Source organism: Fusarium fujikuroi, chromosome FFUJ_chr06 (assembly GCF_900079805.1).
Source record: "Fusarium fujikuroi IMI 58289 draft genome, chromosome FFUJ_chr06".
Classification (NCBI taxonomy): Eukaryota; Fungi; Ascomycota; class Sordariomycetes; order Hypocreales; family Nectriaceae; genus Fusarium; species Fusarium fujikuroi.
Window position 1 is genome coordinate 916,982 of NC_036627.1, and position 24,204 is coordinate 941,185.

Here is a 24,204-nt window from a genome sequence, read left to right on the forward strand (position 1 = left end):
CCTCGAATGTGGCACCAGCTCCAAACAAAACGACACTAAACATTCAGGTACACAGACAACTTAACCCCTTTTCTGCCTTTGATCTCCAAATTGCTACGCACTACTTGAAACACGCGTTCTAGACCATGAAACTTTTCCTTCTACTTTATCGTGTCGTGTTCATTACCGCGGGGGCACCTAAGCCAGCCCATCCAACGACCTTGATATAGGGTATCTCAATTCCGACATATATATATACCTCAAGGTAGGTACTAACTCATGATAACATCATTGACTTTTGGTGTTGCAACCCCAGATAAGACTACAAGTCCTGTCGACCCCGAGATTGCAAATAATCTGCCCATTGTCGAAAACCAGCAATCCAATGCGGAACGCCTTCAGGTTTTGCCAACTCATTGAGTGACGCCCTGCGCGGAGATTCTCGCGTCAACCAATTGTGACCTTGGGCATCCAACACATCAGCCATTGACGCCGATATAATAGTCTGTACCTGTCCATCCACCAAGGAAAACTCTTGCAGTGCCTGCATCGCCTCGCTCCATCGAGATAATGCAACCTCAAAATCCGATCTAATGTGCGATAGCTTTGCCAAGATGACATATACTCGCAGTCTTTCATACTTCAGAAGACTAGCCCGAGACTCGATGTCGACGCATATCTTTTCTGCCTCTTCCTAACGTTCCTGGGCAAAAAGAGCCTCTGACAAAGCCAATTCAAGAAGTGATTTGCCTGTCAAAGGGTCGGGCCTCTCGGTACGCCGTATGATCTCAGTACGAAGATATCCTTCGCCTATCATAGGCTCGTCAAGTTCTCTCAAAGCATCGGCTAAATCGCATGTCAGATCCCGAAGATCCTCATCAAAGACGAGCTGACTCGATTTCTGCGACACTTCGTGTGCTATCTCCAGCAACTTTAGAGATTCATCGAAATTGCCCTGCAGTCGCTTGACTCTTCCCAGCAGTGAGTGTTTGCGGAAACTGAGGATCTCTTCCAGAGGCGAAGGTTCATCGCCGAGCGGGTTCCAATCCTCCAATAGCTTCTGCGCAGTCGACAGATCCGCCACTTGGATTGAGTTTAGGGAACGTTGGATAATAGCGACTCCTACCTCACAGCTTATGCGCTTGTTCACAGCGGCCGTCGGGCAGTTGATTCCGAAGTCGTGAAGACTTTCTGTGGCCTCATCCATGTTTCCACTGAGACGTCCCAGGACTGCTTTCGTCTGGCCAATGCAAAGCCGGAGGTGTGTATCTTTCAAGCGCCCAGCAGCCAACTCTGCCTGACCAATCGCGAAATACTTCCATGCCATGTCTGGAAACCGGAAGGCTTCAATGAGTGTGAGCATGAAGTCGGTTCTGGTGGCTGTAGGCAGCTCATCGAAACAGTCGTGGAACGCCTCAGCAACATGATGCAGATGCGGTAAGAATGATTTAACCACGGGTTCTCTTGTGTAGTGTCAGCGGTTCAAGCTCGCTGGATATCGATTTCAGACTCACGGGAACTCGATGTACTTCCAGGGTATGGCTCTATATGCCACAATCAAAGACTGTTGTCGCCAGAACGGGAGCGCATCTGGGGCAAGGCTTCGGTGGACTCTCGCTGACATATCTTCATTCAAGTGATATGTCTCATCTGGATACTTGAGAACAGCTGCCAGTTGACATAGTTCACAAAAGGCTCGTGTAAGTCGTTGGTCATCTGCTAGTATGTCGATCAACCACGAGGCCAGGCCAACTTTGGTCGCATCAACAAGCTCAACCTCTCCCTCGATTGTCCATCGTTTTCGAGGTGTTGACCCCCGTTTAAATAGTTCCAGGGGAATTTTCTCGCATGGTGAAAAGAACGAGAGTAGGACTAATAGGACACTGGCATCTTCGGACCGGGTGGAGCTCTCGTCAAACAGAGACTGAGAAGCCGCCTCGAGGGCAGAGTTTCTCCATTCTGTCAACTCCATCGAAAGTGACTTATATGAGATTCAAAGCTGCGCTGAGGAATTGGCTCGGCATCTCATCTCATGAAGGAGAGGAGGGGTTTATTCGACAGCTGTGTCGACGACGGAGAAGCGTTATACCAAGAGCCTACTCCAGTTTTGCAGATGTTTTTACTTTTTCCCACTGGAAGAAACTCCCTGGTATTTAACCAGACTTTGTCTCCAACGAGGCTATTGATAAGATCCCCTGATAGACTTGACAGGTCTGGACTCTGGATCGCGGTTTTGAATGCCGAATACCGGTGGTGTGTTGAAAGATACTATGCCAGCCTGGGGTTGTAGGTCGGGGAAAACGGCGAAAGCTCCGTGGCAGACGATAAACGTCATTTAGGGTATTGCGGGGTACATATCCAGATTCAGATATTGTGCGTGGAGTTGTGGAAGTAATCCGAAGGAACACGATAAGCCAGAGATTGGGCATTTCAAGTTGATGGCACATATCCAATCTCTACCATGGCCTAAAGCGGTAGCCCTCCAAGGTTTGAGACAACCACCGAGGTAGCTAGCCGTTGGAGGATCTAATCACGGGAGAAACCTGTCACGGATAGAAGCAGATTAACCTCAGACCCTTATTGCAGAAACGAGTGTCTACCACACTCTGGAATCGTGCCTAGGGGAGGGAAGAAAACTCAGCACCTTAACTCTAAGTGATAAAAAAGAAAAAAAAACTTGATGACCTGGTATAAGCTTAGGATAAGTTTAGATGCCTTTTAGTGTGTTTATTTTGACACCCTATATCAAGGTGTACAAAGTAACTCAGGATATAACCAATTAACATGATAGAGATTGGCCTAGTATCGGCATCTCGACCATCAACTAAGCCACAGAAGCTCATGTACATTAACTGACTGTTCAAGTATAGTACCAAACAGCTTATACCGGATAGAGCATTTGTTGATCAGGCTTAACGACTGAGAGAAGTATATGTCTGCTCAAAGGAAGAACTTGCTGCAATGGATTGGCAGAGACTGTTTTGTACAATGTCCTGGAAGTACCATTGCAATTTAACAACAAACAGTGAATTTTTACAGACTCGAGCTACTCGAATAACCAAAGTACTTCGTTAATTCTCATGAACAAGACTTACATGCAGGCCAAAATAAAGCTGTCGTTAATAAAGTCGAGGCGATTGCAGGTAGATACCTGAAACTACTCGGAACAACAATTCGCCGACCAAAGCTTCGCGTCGCCAGAACACCTCGAAATTTCCAAAGTCGCCTGCCTTCCACTAGCAGCTCCATCAGCCTTTTTTCCTCTTTCTCAGCGCGTCCTCCTCACAATGGCAGCCGTAACAACCAACGGCGATGCCGCCGCAAATACTCTCGACGATATCAAACCTCCCGCTGGAGTAGTCCTCCCTCCTCGCGAGATTCGAAATGTTCTTGAAAAGACAGCGGGTTATGTGGCGCGAAACGGCGCCGTCTTCGAAGATCGCATTCGTGAAAAGGAACGATCAAACCCGAAATTCAGCTTTCTCAACCCTTCCGATGCCTACCATCCCTTCTACCAATGGCGACTAGATGAGGTCAAGAGCGGACGTGGTACAGCGATTGCTGCTGGTCGCGTGGGTGAGCCTGCGGCCGAGGCTCCCAAGCCTCAGGGACCCCCGAAGCCTGCCGATTACCTATTCTCTGCGCGAACGCCTCGCATCAACCGAAAGGATCTGGATGTGATTCAACTGTCGGCTCTATTTGTAGCCAAGAATGGACGACAGTTTATGACACAGTTGGCTCAGCGCGAAGCTGGTAACCCACAATTCGGCTTCCTCATCCCTAACCACACTCTTCACAACTTTTTCCAGCATATTATCGACCAATACACAACGTTGTTACGTGCAAGCGGTCTCGGTGGAGAAGGCGGCAAGCTCCAAGAAGAGCGCATAAAGGAGCTCGAAGCCAACATAAACGATAAGTTCCTTGTGTTGAACCGCGCCAAGCAACGAGCCGAATATGCCAAATACGTCGAATCGGAAAAACAGAAGAAGGAAGAGGAAGAGGTCAAGGCTAAGGAAGAGTTTGCGATGATCGATTGGGGCGATTTCGTTGTTGTCGAGACAATCACTTTCAATGAGGCCGATGAGCACGCCAACCTCCCACCTCCCACCAACCTGTCCGATCTTCAGTACGCTTCGCTCGAGGACCGCAACAATGCGTCTATCAGTGCCAGCCTCAGAATTGAGGAAGCCATGCCTGACGAAGACACGACCTACAACGCATACCCCAATCAACCCGCCCCCTATCCCATCGCCCCTCAACAGCCAGCCTACCAACCCGCTCAAATGCCCCCTCCTGTTCAGCCATACTCTCCTGTTCCACAAGCGCAACCACAGCAACCGCAGCGATCAGCTCAAGAAGAAGAAGAGGAGCGCCGTATCCAGGAACGCGCGGAGCAACAAGCACGAAAACAACAGGCTACTGCTGAAGCGCGTGGTGGTGCTCCTCCGATGAAGATCAAGGAGAACTACGTGCCTCGTGCCGCACAGAAGGCTGCCAACAGACAGGGCGCGCAGACAGCGCTGTGCCCTAACTGTAAACAGCAGATTCCCATGAATGAGCTCGAAGCTCACATGCGAAGTGAGTGCCCCACCCTAACATTTTATTCAGTCAGAATGCTAACCTGTTTTCAGTTGAACTTCTCGATCCTCGCTGGAAGGAACAGAAGGCCAAGGCGGACACACGCTACGCATCCTCCAACACGATACATGTCGATGTCGCCAACAACCTCAAGCGACTTGCCAGCCAGCGCAGCGACGTTTTCGATCCTGTCACTGGACAGGCCATTTCTGAGGATGAGCTAGCGCGCAGAAAGAAGGCTGCCATACACAGCTACGATGGCGCCATGGATGCCAAGAGCCAAGCACAGCTGGGTCATATGCAGAACGTTAACGTCGAAGATCAGATCCGCGCTATTCACCAAAAGTTCGCTGACAAGAAGTGAGGAACTCGGTTGATGGGCAGATTGTACCCGATCAGAGACGACGACGACGACGAAGAAGAAGAAGACGAAGAGAAACAGACCAGCTCCTCAAGGGAGCATGCTGTTCTCGTGTACACGGATCATGTGTAAAACTACATGTCGCGGTAGGCGTTGTAGGTTGAGGCCCCAAGGTGAGGCACATCTGGCGTATGGCGTTTCGTTAATCATATGGGCTTATACTTGTTTGATGCAGCTCAGTCTTGCACGAGAGTTTTGGGGATGCCGAATCGAGAATGTCCGAGGTAGTAGATTGGCTGAGAATTGGGTGAATAGGCTGCCAGGAGATGATCGGAAACGTACATCTTCAACCATGTCATGTCATGTCGCAAGACAGACAGATAGACTGTTGACCATGCTCATGAGGGGGCAAATACTTGTATCAGAAGTCAAGATGTCCCGCGTCAACGCAGCTTGGATCGATGTTATATAATGAAGCATTCTAGACTGTTGCTCGAGTGCTATCTGACGCTCTTAACGAGCCACTCAGAGCCCTACAACTTGAATGTAAAACAATATGATCAATTCTTCCGTACTCAAGTGAACCGATGTTGTCTCAGAAATACATTAGCCACTGTATTTAGGTCTCAAGTTTATCTATCTATTGGTTGGATATCTCCGTTTCTGTCTTGACTTGTACGATGCAATGTCGTAGCGCTCATGGTTACACAAACAAATCATCAATCAACAAAACGGAGCCCGAGTGACCCGAAACAGGCTTTGTTGATGATGCCCGTTAACGTACATATTCTTGAACGGTCATATCACTGACCAAGGAAACAACAAAAAGGTACTTATGATTACCCTGGTCCTCCACCAGTTTCTCAAGTACCCCGCCCTATCCTACCTACCTAGTTCCCCCACCTCCACTTTCTTTCCACCCTCTTCCACTTCTACCTCCGAACTCATTCATCTCATGCGACAGCCTGAACTTGAGTGAACATCAGACTCTCTCTACTCTACACGACGTCACCACCAGCCTCAGCCTCTTCCTTGCGCCGATAGTCGACTGCAACGTACATCTCTAGCTCTTAATACCTATACCTTAACGACTAAACTCCCTACAACATCACCAACCATGGCGTCCGATCAGGACAACTCCGGCCTCGATGCGCCCGGCTCACAATTCCACCGACCAATCTTGCAATCCATGCCCGATACGCGACAGCAGAGCTTTGACGAGATCTACGGTCCTCCCGAGAACTTTTTAGAGATTGAGGTGCGCTCCCTTGTCCCTCATGCGCCATATCCGCGACCATGCATCGTCAGACGGACAAGCAATTCACGCAGGATATGCTAAAAAGCGCCATTATAGGTCCGCAACCCAAGAACACATGGCATGGGCCGTCACATGTACACAGACTACGAGATCCTCTGCCGCACAAACATTCCCGCCTTCAAGCTCCGTCAGAGCAGCGTCCGTCGTCGATACTCCGACTTCGAGTACTTCCGCGACATTCTCGAGCGCGAGAGCGCCCGTGTCACTATTCCTCCTCTGCCCGGAAAGGTCTTCACCAACCGCTTCAGCGACGATGTTATCGAAGGTCGTCGCGCAGGCCTCGAGAAGTTCCTCAAGATCGTCGTCGGTCACCCCCTGTTGCAGACAGGGAGCAAGGTCCTGGCTGCCTTTGTCCAGGGTGAGTTTGCCGCCATGTCTATCTTTGCCATCATGATGTCTAGGTTGACACAGAATCGCAGACCCTAACTGGGATCGCAACGCCTGGTGACGCCTCCGTCTGATCTGGCCCTTTAAAGCCATGTCTTCTTCTCGCTCTCGCTCTCCATCTCCAACTTCAGCTCCGCGCCAACCTCGAAAGCTCCGTAAGCGGAATCCGGCTCTCAGCCAGCGAGAAGCCCTTCTCGACAACATGCCCTCCCCTTGACTACATGAGAAAAGTCGGGGAAACGAAAAGAAACGAAACGATAGGAGAGGGTGGAATGGGCGTTCCTCTTCACATACATACTATCCTCTTTTTGTTTCATGTGGGAAAAGCAAACTCTGGTCCAGTCATTATGTTTTCAGTCCAAAGCTATTCTTTCAACTTGCATTCCATCCTACATTCAAAGCTCTGGCACTCCCTTCTTTAGCTTGGGGCGTTAATGTGCTGATGGGTTGTCTTGTATCCATATCATCTGCTCTGAATTACAGGAGTGATCCGACTCATGAGACCCAGACCATGAAGCTAAAGCGCATTGCTTAGAACACAATATCAAAGTCAGCAAAATGGTTTCATGTTCATTCATATTGACTTCTAATCATCATCCCACGGAGAGATACTTCCCTTCTCCAGAATGGGGATATGTTTATGACCATATCGCCGATGTGTGATGATATCCAAAAAATAGAGGCGCCTCTCCTATTATACATAATTTCGTACATGGCCTCTGTGTGAGCATGAGCATGAGCCTAAGCATGAGTGTAGGTATTTGCATTTTCCTCTCTACTGCTCCACCCACTCGCCAAACGCCGAAAAATCAATATGCCTTAGCCACGCCATCTCCCCTTTTGTTAGTTTCTCGTGATTCTTCATGTCCCAGCTTCGTTTGAAGACCTTGGGTGTTGTATATTGATACAAGAGCGAGTAGTGTTTGTAAAGCTTTCAAAGCCTCATAGCGACTCGTGTCGGATAGTGTTACAGGATATCGATGAGCGGATCAGTTCTAGGTAGCGCCCTAGTTTTTGATCGCTTTGTGCAAAATCAGTGCGTTTCTCGTTCATAGAACGGTTTACGCAGGTGTGTGGAACAGTCGAAGGATGCCTTCATACATGGCAAACATGATGGCGGCGCTAGGTACTGTTCGCATCAAGTGAGGTGTCAGACCCCCGTATAGACCCATGACACCCTCTTCAAGCCAGACAAGCTTGAAGCATTGAACAAGGCCGGTATACTTAGGCAGCCCATTCTCCATAGGCGCTTGTCGAAGTCGTGTTCGCGCAACCTATTTCATCCTCGTCAGTATCCCGTAAAGATTCCAACGTCTCAAACCGATGACGTACCTCGTGGGGATAGGCGATCACAGCGGCGACCAACTTAGCGCTTCCAGCAGCGAAACCCTTTCCAGTCCAGTCGACAGTCTTATCCCACCAATTCAGTTCACGACCACTGCGCACGATCGTGTTGTGCCTGCGAGCTAAAGACGCCTTCATTTGCTCATAGAGCATCCATTGCATCGTTGACTCTACCACGCCGAGGTAACTAGCACTCATGCCACGGTAGAGACTTCGAATACCTTCGTCCCGGATGATTTGACGTATACAGTCGTAGCTGTTGCGATATTTGCGCATTTGCGCACCGCCAGCTGCAACATTCTTGTCCAGCTGTAGCCGAGTCTTGATCATCCAGATAGGGTTTGTAGCCGTTGAAGTAATGACGCCGGCTGCTACACCAGCCGATAGGTGAACCCAAGGCGCTTCTACACCATTGTTGAAATGCTCAGATATTAGGCGTTTTCCATTGCCGTAGACATAGAAGTTGATGGATCGAGCAGGTACAACTCCAACTGAGGTAGGGCCAAGACCCTTGAAGAGTGCTCGCCAACCCTCATTCCGGTATACTGAGCCGAGAATCTGGAGTGTATCGTTCAGGTGATATAGAGCGGCCCGGGCAGGGTTTAGTCGGCCAATGACCTGAGCTTGAGCTTCGCGTTGAGCTCGGATCTGGGCTTGGTAGAAATCGGATTGCAATCGGGTCTTTAGCACATCGAGGGGGGCTGTAACTGCAGCGGCAGTCATACCTCCAACACTATGAACACAATCAAGTCAGTCTCGTCGTTCCCCGCAAATTAGTCTTACGACAAGTTATCGCAAGCTAGTTGGGGACCATATGGAGGATTACATACCCGCCAGCAAACATGTGAACCCATGATTTAGCAAAGGGCAATGCCTTAACATTTCCCTGGATAGGGGTGTCATCAGGAATTACATCGCCAGTCTCCCGTGACTGGATGAGTGCCGAGTGATCGATTGGTGAATGGGAATGATGGAATGGTTTCTCGTCGCGGCTGGACATGGCGTGCGACGCAGGCTGATGGTGTGACATGGTGAGGTGCAGTTTTCGGTTGTGAAGTAAGAGGAGAGCCCTGAATTCCGTCAATGTTGGTTGTTTTGTTGCTTTTACTCGTTCCTTCAATCGATTCGCCGTTAAATTTCGATTTTGCGCGGGACCGTCGGTCGATAAGAGCGACCTGCAGTGAAGCCTGTCGATGCTGTATAATTATTAAGAAAGCAGGCGTAGTACGATCATCAGCGAGCGATAAGACAAGGGCTCGGTCGCCAAGTATTTGTTGAAGAAGAGGAATCGCCTCTGGTGATTGGGAAAGATGGAGAATCTTTTTCATGAATCAGCGAAGCATTAGCAGCAGTGGCACCTCATTAGCGGTAGAAGAGGTCATTGGTGCCTTATCTAATCGCCCTCTGCCAAAACTTTTTTTCTACAGCTGCCACTGGATGAGATGCGTCTCGACGGGATCCGCAATGGAAGTGGCGCTGGCGGGTCTTCAAGGTACCTATTCTTTTCGAGACTTAGCTATATGTGGGTCAGAGGCTGCCATGTGTAAAGCCGATTAAAGCCAAGACAAAAATAACGAAACACAAATAACGGCAGTTCTTTAAATGTGATGAGATGCCTGAAGCAGATTTTAAATGTCTTTGTATTCATCAAATTCATAAAACGTTGATTTCTTCTCGCACACTCTTCTTCCTTGTCAAGCCATCTCCATGTGTTGACTCTCACTAGTCGGGACTTTCAAGCGTAAAACGCCAGTGGGGCTATTCTGACTGATGCAGTATCAGCTGGCTGAAGGATTCAACGAACCATCACTACCCCTATACGTACTGTTCGAAGGTGTTGCCAGCGAACTCGCCAATCCCGTGGCGTTTGATCCAGGTGCTAGTGTTTCAACCGAATGGTTGCTGTGATCTGACCTAGCTGACTGCCCCATTCCAAAAGGGAGCCGATGTCGTTCTGCACTCAGATCGAATCGGTGCATCGATGCAGTCGACGGCTCCATTGTACTAGGAAGATGCCCGTTGTCCCGACTAGGAGGCCTCGAACCTTCATCGGTACCGTATGTTCCAGGTGTTCTATCCCCGGACGTTCTGCCTGCTTCTTGCCTCTCTCCAAGTCGACTTGAATGCCCGTCTTTGGGGTCTAACGTGTCAGGAACTGGTCCACTATCTGACTGCCCATCAACATCCATTTCATCCCTGAGACCCATGTCTCGCTTGAGTTGTCGGAACTCATCATCTGTGACTGTTTTCCAACTGCATTTTGCATGCTTTTTGGTACATCCTGAGCATGCTGTCAAATGTTTGACGCATTCAACCCTTAGTCGCCGACAGCGATCGCACGGTGGGTTGATAACATCCCCCTTACCCAGCTGGTCAGTTCTTTGTGTAATAAGAGACCGGAAAGCTGCCTCGCGGCTGTCCATCACAGGCTGCACTGTTGTCTCTGCTGCATGGCCACTGTATCTCGGACCGTGTGCTTGAGAGTGTGTTACGCTGTGTGAAGGAGATGGCTGACTCAAAGTGGTTATAGGAATTCCCGTAACTGAAGTTGACCGAGATGGTGGTGGTGAAGCTGAAGCTGCGAGAAACTGCTGCAGCAAATCTGCATGTAAATCATAGCCGGCGCTGAAGTTGGTCGTTCGCTGTGAACCGCTACTGCCGGTGCTGTTAGTGGGCTGATATCGTGACGGCGGTGTGTCCTGTGTGCTCCTGCGTCGACGAATATCCTGCTTCCTCTGCCCCAGCCGATGGTTAAGTATACGAGCTCTTGCCGCCACTTCGTCAGCCTTCTTGTACAGAATTGATGTTCTTTGTTCGAGAATATCCAATGTCGCCAGTTCTGCAGTCTCATCCTCTTCGAGGGGGTGATCCAGAGGGAACCGATCCAAAGCGCCAGACCATACCAACCGCCAATCGTCCTCCATAATCTCCACCTGTGAGCCTTTGAGAACAAATTGGCAGCATCGGGTGCCATCCGCCTTTTGAACGAGGGTGAAATCCTTTGGGTTTGATCTAGCAAAACTGACAACATCCAGCCAACTTATAGGGTTGGAGAAGGGTTGAAGTGGTGTCGTCTTGATTGGCCCATCGAAAAACTTCTCAATGCCTCTCAACAGTCTTGGACCGGTAAGTTTAGCCCCAAGACTTGCTGCAAGACTCTCATGCCTGTCCAGCACGTCTGATGTACGTCAGTAAATGGTATCCCATTAATGGTTTCAACGATTCTCTTGGCATCCTTACTCTCATATTCGCCAATCAGACCGATGATGTCGGCAAATGTGTCTGCGTCACCCTGTACGAGGCTCAAATGCGATGCATTTGATCTCGGGAGATAGTGGATATAACCGGGAACGCCTTTGAGGTCGGGTTAGCATATCCTCCAAGCGAACAAGCTGTGCCATCGCACCAAGACAGAAAAGCCGGATACAAAAGCAACAAGCATGTACGTCCCTGGAGGAGTCGAGCTGAACGCTACTTCCGGCGAGGAGTCAAACCAAGAGCATCGGCTTTGCAAGTGCCGTCTCGTTTGCGCGTGCCATCAGGCAACGACATGCATTGAAGAATGTAGGAGACACGAAGACACATGCAAGTGTGCAACGACGACGAGGTCGAGGCAAACAAGACAGTCTCGTATGTGGTGCTACAAACGAAACGTCTCAGGATTTGAGGCGACACAATATGGTGCAGCCTTTGGCGGCTATTGTCATACTAGACATACCTTGCTGAAGAGATGTAGGTGCATGCTGAGCGCGACCTTGACCACCGGCATCATCGACATCACGCTTTCGTTTTGCAGGTTCCGAGTCGGAAGTATGGCCCATGATGGGTGATTGATGGGTGTAAATGTGGTATGTTGACCAAAAGGTCGAGATTGATAGACGAGCCTGGATGCCGTGTGACAGATTGAGGCGCTTACGCTTGACCAACAAACGTCCTAGCCGAAATTGAACCCTGAAATGCCCTGTGAAGCGGACAGATCTGCCTGGATTGCGCTGAAAAGTGGACAGGATAGGGAGATAGATATCAAAGCTTCTCTGGGAGATTTGACCAGAGGACGAATTAGAGTCAGGTGAGTGGCAACGTCGCGAAGGGATTGCGACGGGGATTCCAATTGATCGATTGACGGATAGGACTGAAGAGGAGAGAAGAGACGAGAGAGAGAGAGAGAGAGAGAGAGAGAGAGAGAGAGAGAGAGAGAGAGAGAGAGAGAATGGGGCAACGACAGCGGTTATTGGATATTCATGGCGACGGAATGAAGCCGGAATAAGTTGACGGTGAATCGAGAGGATATGTCGATTTTGTAGTAGTATTAGAGAGCCCGTAACCCCAGATAGATAGATACCTTGGATATGCAGGTAAATGGGCGCCAAGAGGAGAACAATTGTAGATTCTCCGTGGAGCAGTCTCAATTTTATTCCAGCACAGAAAATCCCTCGCGCAAAATAACGCAGTGAGCTATGACGGGTAACGTTGGAGCCCTAGTGGGTGAAGGGGAGCCTTCAAGAGTGAGAAAAGGAGATTGAAAACGGTTCAAATATTGGACAGGCTGGGGGAGAAGCACAAGGAAATACGGAAAAGAGACGGGAGCCTTGGAGCAAGAAGAAAGTGCCGGGGAATCGGGACCATGTGGGGAAGAGTGCAGCGGAACGAGGTGCGAGGCCGATGGGAAGTGACAACGGCCGAGTTGGTTAATTTGAATGGATAGGTAGGTATGAATGGACGGCACGTCAACACCAGAATCTCCGACTTATAGTGCCTGAAAAGGACGACGATAGTTGATGGTTCCTTTGAGGATGAAAGATTTTCTTTTGGAAAGTTTAGAGAAAAGAAGGAACGAGGTAGGCCAGGAGGATTTAAGGACAAAGAGCGGCAGTAGCAGCAACCAATTCGAAACTGACAGACGGGACACAAACACAAATGCCCTCCACTGGTGATGCCCTATAACTGGGTACCGCAACCACTGCTAGCCGCCCAGACATCCATTAACTACCTATACAGCTTGGTAACGGCGGGCCAGCGGGCTCAAGACCCAGTGCTACTGTAGCTTGATTTCCTTTTTCGGACAGTTCATGATGGGTGTTGAGAGGCCTCCTCTGAGGAGTCGAGTACACGCAAAAAAACAGCTCATATACCTGTAATGAGAGTCGCATATCACTCCTGTCAATCTGTACATAGGCGCCTTAATGCATGTCCTACCGCGGGATCTTTGTCTGAGGCTGTGCTGCTGCAAATCCCCAAGGTAGAGTAGCTTGCACGGATGGAGGGAGGGATGATTTACTACAGGCGGTAAACAGGAAAAGAGACAAGCTCACTCGAGCTGCATGGATCTAGTTTCAAGTCAGATGAGTGAGGCAATATCACTGGCGCTGGCTGCGCTGCATCATCCCGCTCGTCGATCTGCTACTGCAATTTGCGACGCTGGTCTCCGAGGCACGCGAGCGATATATTTCGTCTTGCACTTGGACTTCCACTTGCATCTATATTACAGGTCCAATAGTATCACGCTCGGTATTGCGGCACTGAAAGTCGGTAAGTGACCATCACTAATCGACAAAGCTCTCCTGCATCTTGCTAGACTTGTTTCTGATGATCAATATCTTTCCTGCAGTCGGCAGACTAGACCAGATGATTACGCGGTGTGAGTTATGATTATCGTATTCACATGAAGAAGTGAGTGTTGCTGTATCTAATTCCTGCCACTCATTGGTCGAATCGTATGTATCAAGCTCAAGTCAAGCTCTCTTCTCACAATCCACTCTCAACCAATTTCACACATGACTGCCCACAAACAGCCAAAATCCACACCCCTAAACCTCCACAATTGTATTAGCACCACTCACCCCACCAGAGCCATCACAAGTTCCAACCTCAGCCCAAACCACAGGCTCATCACCAATATCACACCCCATCTCCTCAATCTAACCCCCCCAAAAGATACGCCATGTCCGATAGACCCTCACACCGAGGTGGCCGCGGTGGCCAAGGATCGCATCCCCGAGGTGGCCGCGGAGGCGGTCGTGGAGGCGGCGGCGCGGGAGGCGCCCAGCAGGAACGCGAGAGACCCAAGAAGGAGAACATTCTTGACTTGGGCAAGTATATGGACAAGCAGATCACCGTCAAGTTTAACGGCGGTCGCGAGGGTATATTTATTCGGGTTGCGCGCCAGGAGATCTCAGTCACTAACTTCTGATTCAGTCAAGGGCACATTGAAGGGCTATGATGCTCTTATGAACCTGGTACTAGATGATGTACACGAGGTTGTTCGAGGTATGACGCGCGACTCTTACAAACCATCTCCTGATTAATATTCTACCCGTCCCTGGATAGGTACTCGTAGCTAACACAATGACCGCAGACGACGAAGGCAACGACTCCACTCGATCCCTTGGCCTCGTAGTTGTTCGAGGTACTCTCCTTGTTCTTGTCAGCCCAGTCGACGGCAGCGAAGAGATTGCCAACCCTTTTGTGCAGGCCGAGGATGATTGAGGACTCAACTGTTATCAAGCTGGAAACGAATATTACAACAAAGGCAAACAACAAACCATCCAACCTGGAGCTGGTACAATATATACGGCCGTGTCAAGTCTGGTTTAAACTCAAGAAACAGAGCGACACAATTAGACCGCCAGCTACTACCAGGGTATTTTGATTTACCTTATGCATAGGCATCAAAAGCAGCATCTTACGAAAACCCCTGGCACCAACCGTGAAATCATCACGTTAGCCGCCACTTCATAGAATATTGTAACGAATGAAGGCAATATATCAGGTTGAAAAGACAAATACGCTACTTCTGTCTCGCTATCTCGTCTCTCTCTGCTTCAGAACCACCACTAACCTCTGCCATATACACACACAGTCTAAACATCATCAGCCATGGCAGACCATCATGAATCTGTAGATTGCCTCCAATGTCCCAACCTCCATCGCATCATATGACAAGAGGCCAGAAACCTTCTGGCGATTGTGCCAGTCCTGAGTGCTTGACTGATCCAAGGCGATGCCCTTATAGGTACCCAATGTGTCGTGATTGTATGAGACTCTGTTCTCAAAAAATGGTACTCTTTGTTTTTCTGGCCCTCCTGTTCTTCTTTCTACGTTTCTTCTTGACAGCCGGGGCGTCCTTGTCGTTCTGAGGACTCAATCTTCCTTGTAAGTCGTCGTTTGATCCATCCTCAGGCAATGACGGAGGCTTGCTTAGCCCTGCCCGTGCGAAGCACATTAGCCTCCTCTCGGAGCTTTGGCATAACTCGCCGGGAACCTCTAGCGACAGGTCTGATTCGCTTTGAGACCCTGTTTCTTCCTGGTGTGTTTGTTTCCATGGAAAATATTCTGTTGCCCTGTAGGACTTTGGCCTCGTAGGAATAGAAATTGCACGAGACTGGCTAGGACCAATACCCATCAATTTACCATCAAATCTAGCCCCCCACCCTCGGTCTGGCCTTTTCTAATGTCCTTGTGAGTATTGAGGCTTTGTACCGCGATTCTCTGAAAGTTGCCACGAGCCAGGTTGTTGTTCCTGCTGGGACTAGAAGCTTCGACCTGATTTGCTCGCCTTGACAAGTTCTCCAAAGGAATTCGCCAGCATCTTTTTAAGCTCCTTGTAGCTGACGAGGAAGCTGGTCTGTTCGTCTCGACTGGTGAGACAAACCCTCTCCTCCGTCCCAATATCTAGTTTGCTCATGCAACGAAGCATGTGTCCCATATCCAGAACTGGATTACCGTTGGCATCCACTTGATGAAAAACATAATCTCTGAAGAGTTTGAGCATATACCGCTCACCATTTTCGGACCAATTCTGATCTCCGTTGAAGTCATATCGCTCGTTGATGGTTGCGAGTTTCATCATCAGTCTGGCTGCCCTACCGTTCTCCACCTCCCGCATGACGTCGGCGCGGGCCTTGTCATTGGCTTGAAGAATTTGGTCAAACGTGGATGTGATACGACCGGCGATTCCGCGTACAAACTCATCGATGCCCTTCTGAGCGGGAGGTTGCTGAGGGGTGAGGAGCCACAGCACAGTATCCCGCAGTTCGACTGAATATACCCTCGACAATTGTTCCAAAGATATGTTAAAATTAGTGAGATGAACTGGCAGAGTGTTCGTCGTCAGACAGAGCAATAGCCGGCCGAATTGAATGAAGTCTTCTTGCTGAAGCTCTTGAATGGATCGATGAGCATCATATTGAACGACGTCCAAGATAGAGCATGCGCTGAGACGGATGCGGCCTTTGTCTGTAAGAATAATCTTGCTAGGGTCGATGCATCGTGCTGCCAAATTGACCGAATGGATGGCCTGGAGCGCATTGGCGATCTGTGAGACGTAACCCCACAGGACGTTCTCAGCAATGGGTGTTTTAGCTTGGAAACGTGTACCATGGGTACTGCTTGGGGTCAAGTGAGCCTCAACTAGTGTTTTGGAAAGGGGGAAATAGTTTTGTACAAAGATGAGTGAGCTGTCCCCGAAAGCGCGGGTGGTAAACGCATCAATGATAGAAACCACGCTGCCATTGTTGATGCGCCGCCACTCTTTGACAAGCCTGATAGCATTCTCGTTGGTGAGTCTGTAGCCTTCTAATCGCCTGAGACAATAAGTGTGACCCGACTTGGTTTGTGTAGCTTTATATACCCAGCTCGGATAGCCGAAGATGTTAGCATTTTTCCGATGAGTTGTATCCAAGGGTACCAAGTTGTGGTAATTGTCGAGTTGCGGTAACTGAGAGTTGGGGAGAACTTGGCCAGTCGCTTCAAGTTTATTGACAATCTCAACTCGTTCTTTCTCAGCGATGAAAAAGTCGTGAGGAACACGATGATATGGCATCAAATCATCTCGACGTTGCCCAGCGGGGAAGTATAAGTGATGTTGCAGAGGCTGAACGGGAGCAGCAAATGCATTTTGTGCTGGGAAGTACCCTGGCCCATGGCCACCGAGAGCTCCTGGATCTTCAGCATAGGGGTTGTACTGAGGAGTAGTAATGCCTTGATTCATAGTAGGCACAGTGAAGGGGTCATAAGAGATCCCGCCATCTTGACCGGAGCCATTTGCGGAAGTAGTCTATTTAATTAGCGGAGAGTCTCAATATCGGCAGTGACAGTTCATACCGTGCTGTTCACGTCAAAGTTAGGGGTAAATTCGCGAACAGTTGCAGGATTGAAGACGCTGCTGTCGCCGTCCTGGGGCCCAACCGGGGTAGCGGCTTCACAAACATTTTGTCAGTTGACTGACTCAAGAATGAGGGTACTTATGGGGAACATACAGCCCAAGCCACGTGGTGTAAAAGCTGGAGCGCTGGCAGCTTGTGAAGAGAAGGTGGCCTTTTTACTCCCAACGCTAGCGGGCGTGAAAGATGGCGATTCAACATTGAGTGCTTTCTTGGATCTGGGTTCATCATCATTAGCCATGTTGGAGGTCCGGAATCGCAGTGTGAGTTGCTGGATGTGGAGTAGCAGCTCGCAAGAGTCAACTTGAGCAAGAAAGAGTGTGGGATATTATATGCCTGAAGTAGTGATACAGTACCAGGGCTGCTGATACATGGGAGTGTTGTGTTTTGGAAGAGTTGAAGTAAAGTTGGCAAGTCATCGGTGACGAGGGAGTATCGGCCGATGAGCGGAGAGTTCATGCGACATAGGGTCCTTCCTGCAGCAGCATTGAAGCCTCCCGTCTACAGAGGAAAAGTAAGGTATGTAACCACTGTATACAATGATCACTTACAAACCTCATTAACAAACCCACCATTGGACCGACAGCGCGAGGCTTTCATGGCTGAAGTGTGTAACTTTATAAGCCAAGCGAAGTCGGATCGAATTTGGGTGCTGCGAACTGTCGCAACATGGGTCGGGTCTATCCATCCCGAAAACAACAAACAAACAAAACAAAAGTTTGAGTAACCTACAAGTCTGAATTGGAGTTGTTTTTGTTCTGGTCGTGACTAAAGGCACAACCTTGGTCCTCATATCGACAATGGCCATAAATAAGTACGTTCCGGCATAGTGTATCTTTATTCTCTGGAGAGCGCAGGTCAGCGTTCATGTTGGAGTTGATTTGTTGGTGGGGTGTGTCGATATCGTGGGATGGATGGAAGGGCAAACGAACCGCGTCCTTTGGGTCTCGGGGACCCAACTTGGCGTCGCAGATCGGCCGTTTGATATCGCGAAGTCGCCATGGTCAGTTATATAGTGTTGAAGGTAGTGCAGCCCGCTTGGCTGTGTTTACGACGTCTGAAAGAGGAGGATGTTAGCAAGCTGCCGACTGAGAAACGATCTGGTGCAGATAACAATGCCCACAGCACCTAGGCCGAATACTGACAAAAACAGCACCTACTTGACTCTGGCAAGCATTTCCCATTGTTCAATTGATCGAGGCGAGCGGCCGCCCATGGAGTAACGAGACGAACGGCGGGGTCCAGAGGCTGGCCGTTGCAGACCAGCTTGAACAGTGGTTAAAGCGCGGGAAGCCAACAACCGTGTTCGAGGGGGAACAAGGCGCGGGCCGTCGCCTCTCGTAGCGGGAGCAAGCAAAGTCTTGCGAGGTCGGGAGGAGGAGAGGTGAGGTTGAGGTAAGGTAGGTATGAGGAGTTGAACGAGTGGTTGGATTAGGTGCGGATGTGGATGTGGGCGGTGGGGGGGGCAGTTTTGGTGGAGGGACTGGACACTTCAGTTGGGTTGGGTGAACAAGCCTTCAGTGTCGCGAGCCCAGCAAAGCAATGCGCTTAATCCTAGTATCTTTTCTATTATTTTTGTATGGAAATATACTTAGACATGTGTCTCCACGGCATGACGCCAAACCTCAAGCCAGTTCGTTGTTCCCATGGAAGACACCAATAACATCATTGTCCCGAAGAATAGCCCACCCCAAAACGGGTTTAATCTGACTTTTGATAAGCAAGCCCGCCCACTTTAGCTTTGGCGCGCTTGATGCCATCATTCGTCAACCTCATCTCTAGCTCTCGTCTTTCGATATCACATACAAGAGATACTTCAACCGAGTCCATTTTAAACCTCTTTTTATTTTATTTTATCTCGGACAGTTTGAAATTTTTAATCTTTCTTCACACTCCTTCTTTTCCTTTATATGCAGCGAAGCCGGAATCTTCCAACCACTTATTTACGAATGCCCAATGTATTGGATCTTATAAAACCGTGGGGTTACACCACAAGCGAGACGTAGACCGCATTCACTCTTCGTTCCCGCACATTTGACCTCGGTTCCTTTCCCCTCTTCTTGCTGTTCACCTGAGAGACATTATTCGAACCCTGTAACAAGAGAAGTGTGGATGATATAGATTGACAAGATGGCTGAAGGCGACATGGACTTGGGACAACTGTCCACTACTCAGCAGGAGGCTCTTGATCAATATACACAAGTGACCAACCAAGAGATTAGCGAAGCCATTCCGCTTCTCCGACGCTCCGAATGGAATGTTCAGGTATCAAACTCGCTTCTTTGCTCCTTTTCATCCTTCTAACGATACATCATAGATTGCAATCGCCAAGTTCTTCGACGGCGAAGTTGCAGACCCAGTAGCTGCAGCACAACAAGAGATACCCCGAGCGACAGCGCGGCACGAGAACCTACAAGAGAGCCTTTTTGATGAGGCAATTCGTGCCCCTCGAGCTTCACCACGACAGCGCACTGATCTAGCTCCGAGAATCGTGCCTCAGAACCCTGTCACAAACCGAACACCATGGTTGCTGGGCCTGTTCCTCACACCCTTTAGCTTAGGCTGGAGAGCTGCCTCGACTCTATTTCGGACTTTAATCTATGCGCTGTCCTTCTTGCCCGCCTCGATTCGACCGCGGGCTGTTACGAGCAGAATCTCGACAGGCTTCAGAGGCACCAATGGTCGACGACCTCTCATGCCTCGAGATACTGCCTCGAGATTCAAGCGAGAGTTCGAAGAGGAGTATGGAGAGAACGAGTTACCCTTCTTCGAGGGCGGGGTCGCTCAGGCGCATGATCAAGCCAAGAAGGACCTCAAGTTTATGCTTGTGGTATTAATGTCGCCTGAGCACGACGATACCGAGTCTTTCGTAAAGGAGACTTTACTGGCACCAGAAGTTGTAGACTTCATCAAAGATCCTTCCAACAACATAATTCTGTGGGGCGGAAACGTCTTGGATTCCGAGGCATACCAGGTGGCTCAGGAATATATCTGCACCAAGTTTCCCTTCTCGGCATTGGTTTGCCTTACACCAAAGGAGGGTAGTACACGAATGGGCATCGTTAAGCGACTCGTTGGACCCATGCCCCCCTCCACCTACCTATCAGAGCTTCGAGCAGCAATCGAAAAGTACGGTGCAGATCTGGATGGAGTACGCGCAGAGCGAACAGCCCAGGAAGTAACAAGAAATCTACGAACTGAGCAAGACTCGGCCTACGAACGGTCACTAGCTATTGACCGAGAACGCGCACGCCAGAAGAGAGAAGCAGCGGCCGCCGCTGCAGCAGCAGAGAAGCGCGCGCAGGAAGAAGCAGAGGCAGCAAAGAGACTCGAGGAGAAGCGCGAGCAATGGATTGCATGGAGAGCAACAACTATTGTGCCCGAGCCACCAACCAGCGATAAGAGCGTGGTACGAGTCGCACTCAAGATGCCCGAGGAATCGGGTATCGGCCGAATTGTGCGGCGTTTCCCCCAAGATGCCTCCCTGGAGGACCTGTATGCCTTTGTGGAGTGCTACAGTGTTCTCAAAGAGGAGGGTGCAGCGGGTGGTGATAAGCCGGGGGAGTACGAGCACGAGTACAAGTTCCGAATCGCCTCAATTCTCCCCAGAACGGTGTACGAACCTAGCACAACAGTGACGATGGGGGAGAAGATTGGACGGTCAGGAAATCTGATTGTGGAGGACATATCACCGGATTCGGAAGATGAGTCGGACGACGAGGGTGATGACGAAGACTAGGAGGCGGAGGGTGGTCAGTCAGTAACTAGCGCCAAGAGGTCATGACCAGCGGTCGTCTGTTATGGAGACTTTTCATGGCGGTCAAGAGCTTTGCTGTTATATAATGAAGAATAGACACGACTTTGACTACAAGAGGGTGTCGTGGGAGCATGTGTTGGAGGCCTGGGCGACAGGAAACGGTGTCGCTTATCAGATGCTCGCTTGTGGGCTACACTGGGGCAAAGAAAACTGCCGAGAGGTTTGAGTGTCTGTCGGACTTAGGCCTATACAACCTGAAGTCCGCAGTAATTTAACGAACACAGCGAGACCCCTGCCAACTTCAAGACTTGTGTGATGTCTGGTTGTCAGATTCTTGAGACAAGCATGATCTTAGTAAATGAGGCTTACGCAGTTCAAGCTTACAACTTGACACATTCTGCCACTCACTATTTAACGGCGTCTACTGTATGTTAAAGGGTGCACTATAACAGCCTATCCAGCTTTCAAACTTCGGGCCGCGTGTTAGAGATCCAGAAGAACGGCTCCCACTGTGGAGATAGCGCGGATCTTCACCTTTTAGATAAACACTCCGCATATTGAAATGCCACGCGTTCTTGTTTGTCCGTCTCTCTGGTGAACGATAGTGAGAAAGAGGCCCGGCACATTTCATGACAAAGTCTAGAGTGAAGCCAAGACACGATGCCAATACTAATGCTGAGGGGAGGGAATGCTAATGTCATGTGTTACGGCGGCGATAGAGAGGGGTTGATTGCGTAGGGTGATGAGGCTGTGCAACGGCGGCCGCTTTACAGTTGGGTTAGAGTAGTTATATTTGTTGATAATTAGGCCATCGTCTAGAGCCTTATGTTTATTTGATGCGTAAATTGATGTCTTCTCTTTCCTCGTGTTTCAACTCTTTTTGCCTATCGCAAGATTGCTCTATTTCGACCTTGTAGGACCCTGCAAATCCCAGCCCAGAGAGTGGGTGACGCACGGGGCTCTATTAGCGGGAGGCGCATCACGGACCCTTAACAACTCCGAACTTTGAATATCGACGAGACCCAACAAGAAGAAACGAACGAGTACAGCTACAGTTACAGGAGAGTTACGGGTAAACAACTACCTCGTCACCGGACAATCAGTGTTTACTTGTTGCTTTGTCATCATCTACTATACCACATCACTCGAGTTAAAAGCAACTTTGCCCTCAACCTCTTCAAACCAGTCCAAAAGGATCAGTACCCTTGCTACTCCCAGACAACGGCGCCAATCATTCGACGCTTGCTCCAACATCGTCAGCTCCGAGAGGCAGAAACGTACCAAGACCAACCAACATCACCGTTCGCTTCTGAAACCGTGATAGTAATTGCATTGCATCCCGGCGCCTTCCCTTTTGAGCCTTAATTTCCCTACATCTTCAACTCTTCGAGTCACAACTTGACCTCAACAACTTTGTTATTCCTTATCTACCAAACACCGCTATAAACTCCAGCATCATCTCGCCTCCTGTTCCAAGAGCCCCCCGATTCCTCCACCCCTAGAGTCGCCCGCTGTGGCGCGAGCTTCCAACACAGCCATGAAGTCCATGAAGGGTCTTGGTATGAGCAAGGTGCTCGGTAGCATCAGAAGAAAAGCCAGCAATGTCTCCAATCGTACGTATTCTCATGCGCGCTGCCTTGCGATCGACCTCTTTGGTTTCAGACAGCCCAAAATAAACACAGCACACGTCCAGAGCTGACAATTCATAGGAGCATCTGACGGACCCTCCGGAGCTTCACCTTCAGGCACGACACCAGCCGGAACACCCGAGGCTACAGCTCACAACAGCGTGGTATGTCCCTATATTATCGCGCATCCTGCGAAACCGTCCGTGTCGTCCGTCTGGCCATCGCTGACCAGAGCCTAGAAAGCATTTTGCGAGTCTGGAGGAAAGTCCAAGGTATGTTTTACAGTCGCCCCCTCAGACGTCACGGCTCAGCTAATCTCCTGCGAAACAGCAAGATGAAGTTCTCTTTCTCCCTCCTATCGTCGATGCCGCCGAATCCTCCCCAGCCGCTGCCGCCGAATGCGCGCGCCTGATCCGCAAGTACCTGTCCAAAGAATACTTTTCAAAGCCATCATGGCAGTACAACGCAATCATGCTCTTGCGCATCTTGACCGACAACCCTGGCGCGACTTTCACGCGGAACCTAGACCAAAAGTTTGTCGATACTGCGCGTGGACTTCTCAAGGCTGTACGAGACCCCAGCGTGCGGCAGATTCTCATGGAAACACTCGATGATTTCCAGCACACCAAGGCGTACGACGAAAACTTGACTTTGCTCATTTCAATGTGGCAAAAGGAGAAGGAACAAGCTTATAAGAACTTTGGGGTGTGTAACATGATTCGGGTTATGGGACCTTACATACTAACGAGCCGGTACAGGGACCGCAGCAGCCCATGATGTCGCCAGGCGGTTTCAACACGCCTCCTCCAAATCCACACTCGCAGAATTACTTCGCGAGACACCACACGAATAAGCGCTTGCCTGACCCTATTGAGCTGGCCAGCCGACTCGAAGAAGCCCGAACATCAGCTAAGCTCCTGGAGCAAGTTGTCATGAATACGCCTCCCGGCGAGATTCTCGACAACGAGCTTATCAAGGAATTTGCTGATCGATGCTCAAGCGCATCTCGCAGTATCCAAGGCTACATGACGTCTGAGAATCCCACTCCTGATAACGACACGATGGAGAATCTCATCGACACCAATGAGCAGCTGCAAACTGCGCTCAATCAGCACAAGCGAGCTGTCCTGAGCGCCCGAAAACAACTGGGTCTGAACGAACGATCCGACTCACAGTCGCCCAGTCTGACCCCTCAGATTCAGCCCCAACAGCAGCCAGAGTCTCAACCTGAGACCAACGGCAACAATCACTACTTCAGCAACGGATCTGGGTCAGGTTCCGGCAAGGGTAAAGAGACGCATTCTTACCCACCACCTCCAGGTCCTCCACCCCAGAATGGCGAGGGAAGTTCGAACCGACCCTATGAAGAGCCCGCCGAGGATCCCTTTGCAGATCCTCAGCCAGGTAATTCTTCGTCGGTCCAACCACCATCCAACACAGCGACTCAGTACTCCGAACACGAACGCCTTGCATACGAGCCCTTCCATCCTGGCTTCAAACCCACGGAAAGCTATCTGGGCCGACAAGACAGCGCCATTGGTAAGGTTCACATGCACGGCGCTGGAGCTTCGACGCCATCAGCCCAGCCGCCCGCACAACAGCGACTCGACGAAGTCTCCGACGATGACATCTACGATGCGCCAAGTGGACCACCACCCAAGAGCAAGGAGCCTATATACCGGTACTAG

General features: G+C 49.9%; 9 protein-coding genes; 5 read left to right on the forward strand and 4 right to left on the reverse strand.

Annotated features, from left to right (window-relative positions):
• Positions 1-673: 673 nt before the first annotated feature.
• Positions 674-1,951, reverse strand: FFUJ_05636 (uncharacterized protein; the record flags this gene model as incomplete). XM_023578869.1 has 2 exons in its annotated part: positions 674-1,442; positions 1,494-1,951. 2 exons carry the CDS (start codon positions 1,949-1,951, stop codon positions 674-676), a joined length of 1,227 nt encoding a protein of 408 aa, XP_023431809.1.
• A 1,315-nt stretch (positions 1,952-3,266) lies between these two features.
• On the forward strand, positions 3,267-4,924 carry FFUJ_05637 (related to spliceosome-associated-protein; the record flags this gene model as incomplete). XM_023578870.1 has 2 exons in its annotated part: positions 3,267-4,560; positions 4,614-4,924. The coding sequence occupies 2 exons, from the start codon at positions 3,267-3,269 to the stop codon at positions 4,922-4,924; spliced, it is 1,605 nt and encodes a 534-aa protein (XP_023431810.1).
• Positions 4,925-6,038: 1,114 nt separating this feature from the next.
• Positions 6,039-6,700, forward strand: FFUJ_05638 (putative sorting nexin GRD19; the record flags this gene model as incomplete). XM_023578871.1 has 3 exons in its annotated part: positions 6,039-6,179; positions 6,276-6,597; positions 6,651-6,700. The coding sequence occupies 3 exons, from the start codon at positions 6,039-6,041 to the stop codon at positions 6,698-6,700; spliced, it is 513 nt and encodes a 170-aa protein (XP_023431811.1).
• A 987-nt stretch (positions 6,701-7,687) lies between these two features.
• On the reverse strand, positions 7,688-9,000 carry FFUJ_05639 (probable mitochondrial carrier protein; the record flags this gene model as incomplete). XM_023578873.1 has 3 exons in its annotated part: positions 7,688-7,900; positions 7,959-8,703; positions 8,801-9,000. The coding sequence occupies 3 exons, from the start codon at positions 8,998-9,000 to the stop codon at positions 7,688-7,690; spliced, it is 1,158 nt and encodes a 385-aa protein (XP_023431812.1).
• Positions 9,001-9,748: 748 nt separating this feature from the next.
• FFUJ_05640 (uncharacterized protein) lies at positions 9,749-11,791 on the reverse strand (the record flags this gene model as incomplete). XM_023578874.1 has 3 exons in its annotated part: positions 9,749-11,148; positions 11,211-11,324; positions 11,689-11,791. 3 exons carry the CDS (start codon positions 11,789-11,791, stop codon positions 9,749-9,751), a joined length of 1,617 nt encoding a protein of 538 aa, XP_023431813.1.
• A 2,120-nt stretch (positions 11,792-13,911) lies between these two features.
• Positions 13,912-14,456, forward strand: FFUJ_05641 (related to snRNP protein; the record flags this gene model as incomplete). XM_023578875.1 has 3 exons in its annotated part: positions 13,912-14,110; positions 14,166-14,237; positions 14,326-14,456. 3 exons carry the CDS (start codon positions 13,912-13,914, stop codon positions 14,454-14,456), a joined length of 402 nt encoding a protein of 133 aa, XP_023431814.1.
• A 1,042-nt stretch (positions 14,457-15,498) lies between these two features.
• On the reverse strand, positions 15,499-17,731 carry FFUJ_05642 (related to poly(A)-specific ribonuclease; the record flags this gene model as incomplete). XM_023578876.1 has 5 exons in its annotated part: positions 15,499-17,025; positions 17,073-17,167; positions 17,228-17,434; positions 17,488-17,632; positions 17,687-17,731. 5 exons carry the CDS (start codon positions 17,729-17,731, stop codon positions 15,499-15,501), a joined length of 2,019 nt encoding a protein of 672 aa, XP_023431815.1.
• Positions 17,732-19,261: 1,530 nt separating this feature from the next.
• Positions 19,262-20,870, forward strand: FFUJ_05643 (related to UBX3 UBX (ubiquitin regulatory X) domain-containing protein; the record flags this gene model as incomplete). XM_023578877.1 has 2 exons in its annotated part: positions 19,262-19,396; positions 19,449-20,870. The coding sequence occupies 2 exons, from the start codon at positions 19,262-19,264 to the stop codon at positions 20,868-20,870; spliced, it is 1,557 nt and encodes a 518-aa protein (XP_023431816.1).
• Positions 20,871-22,425: 1,555 nt separating this feature from the next.
• On the forward strand, positions 22,426-24,204 carry FFUJ_05644 (uncharacterized protein; the record flags this gene model as incomplete). XM_023578878.1 has 5 exons in its annotated part: positions 22,426-22,501; positions 22,598-22,680; positions 22,756-22,788; positions 22,847-23,221; positions 23,275-24,204. 5 exons carry the CDS (start codon positions 22,426-22,428, stop codon positions 24,202-24,204), a joined length of 1,497 nt encoding a protein of 498 aa, XP_023431817.1.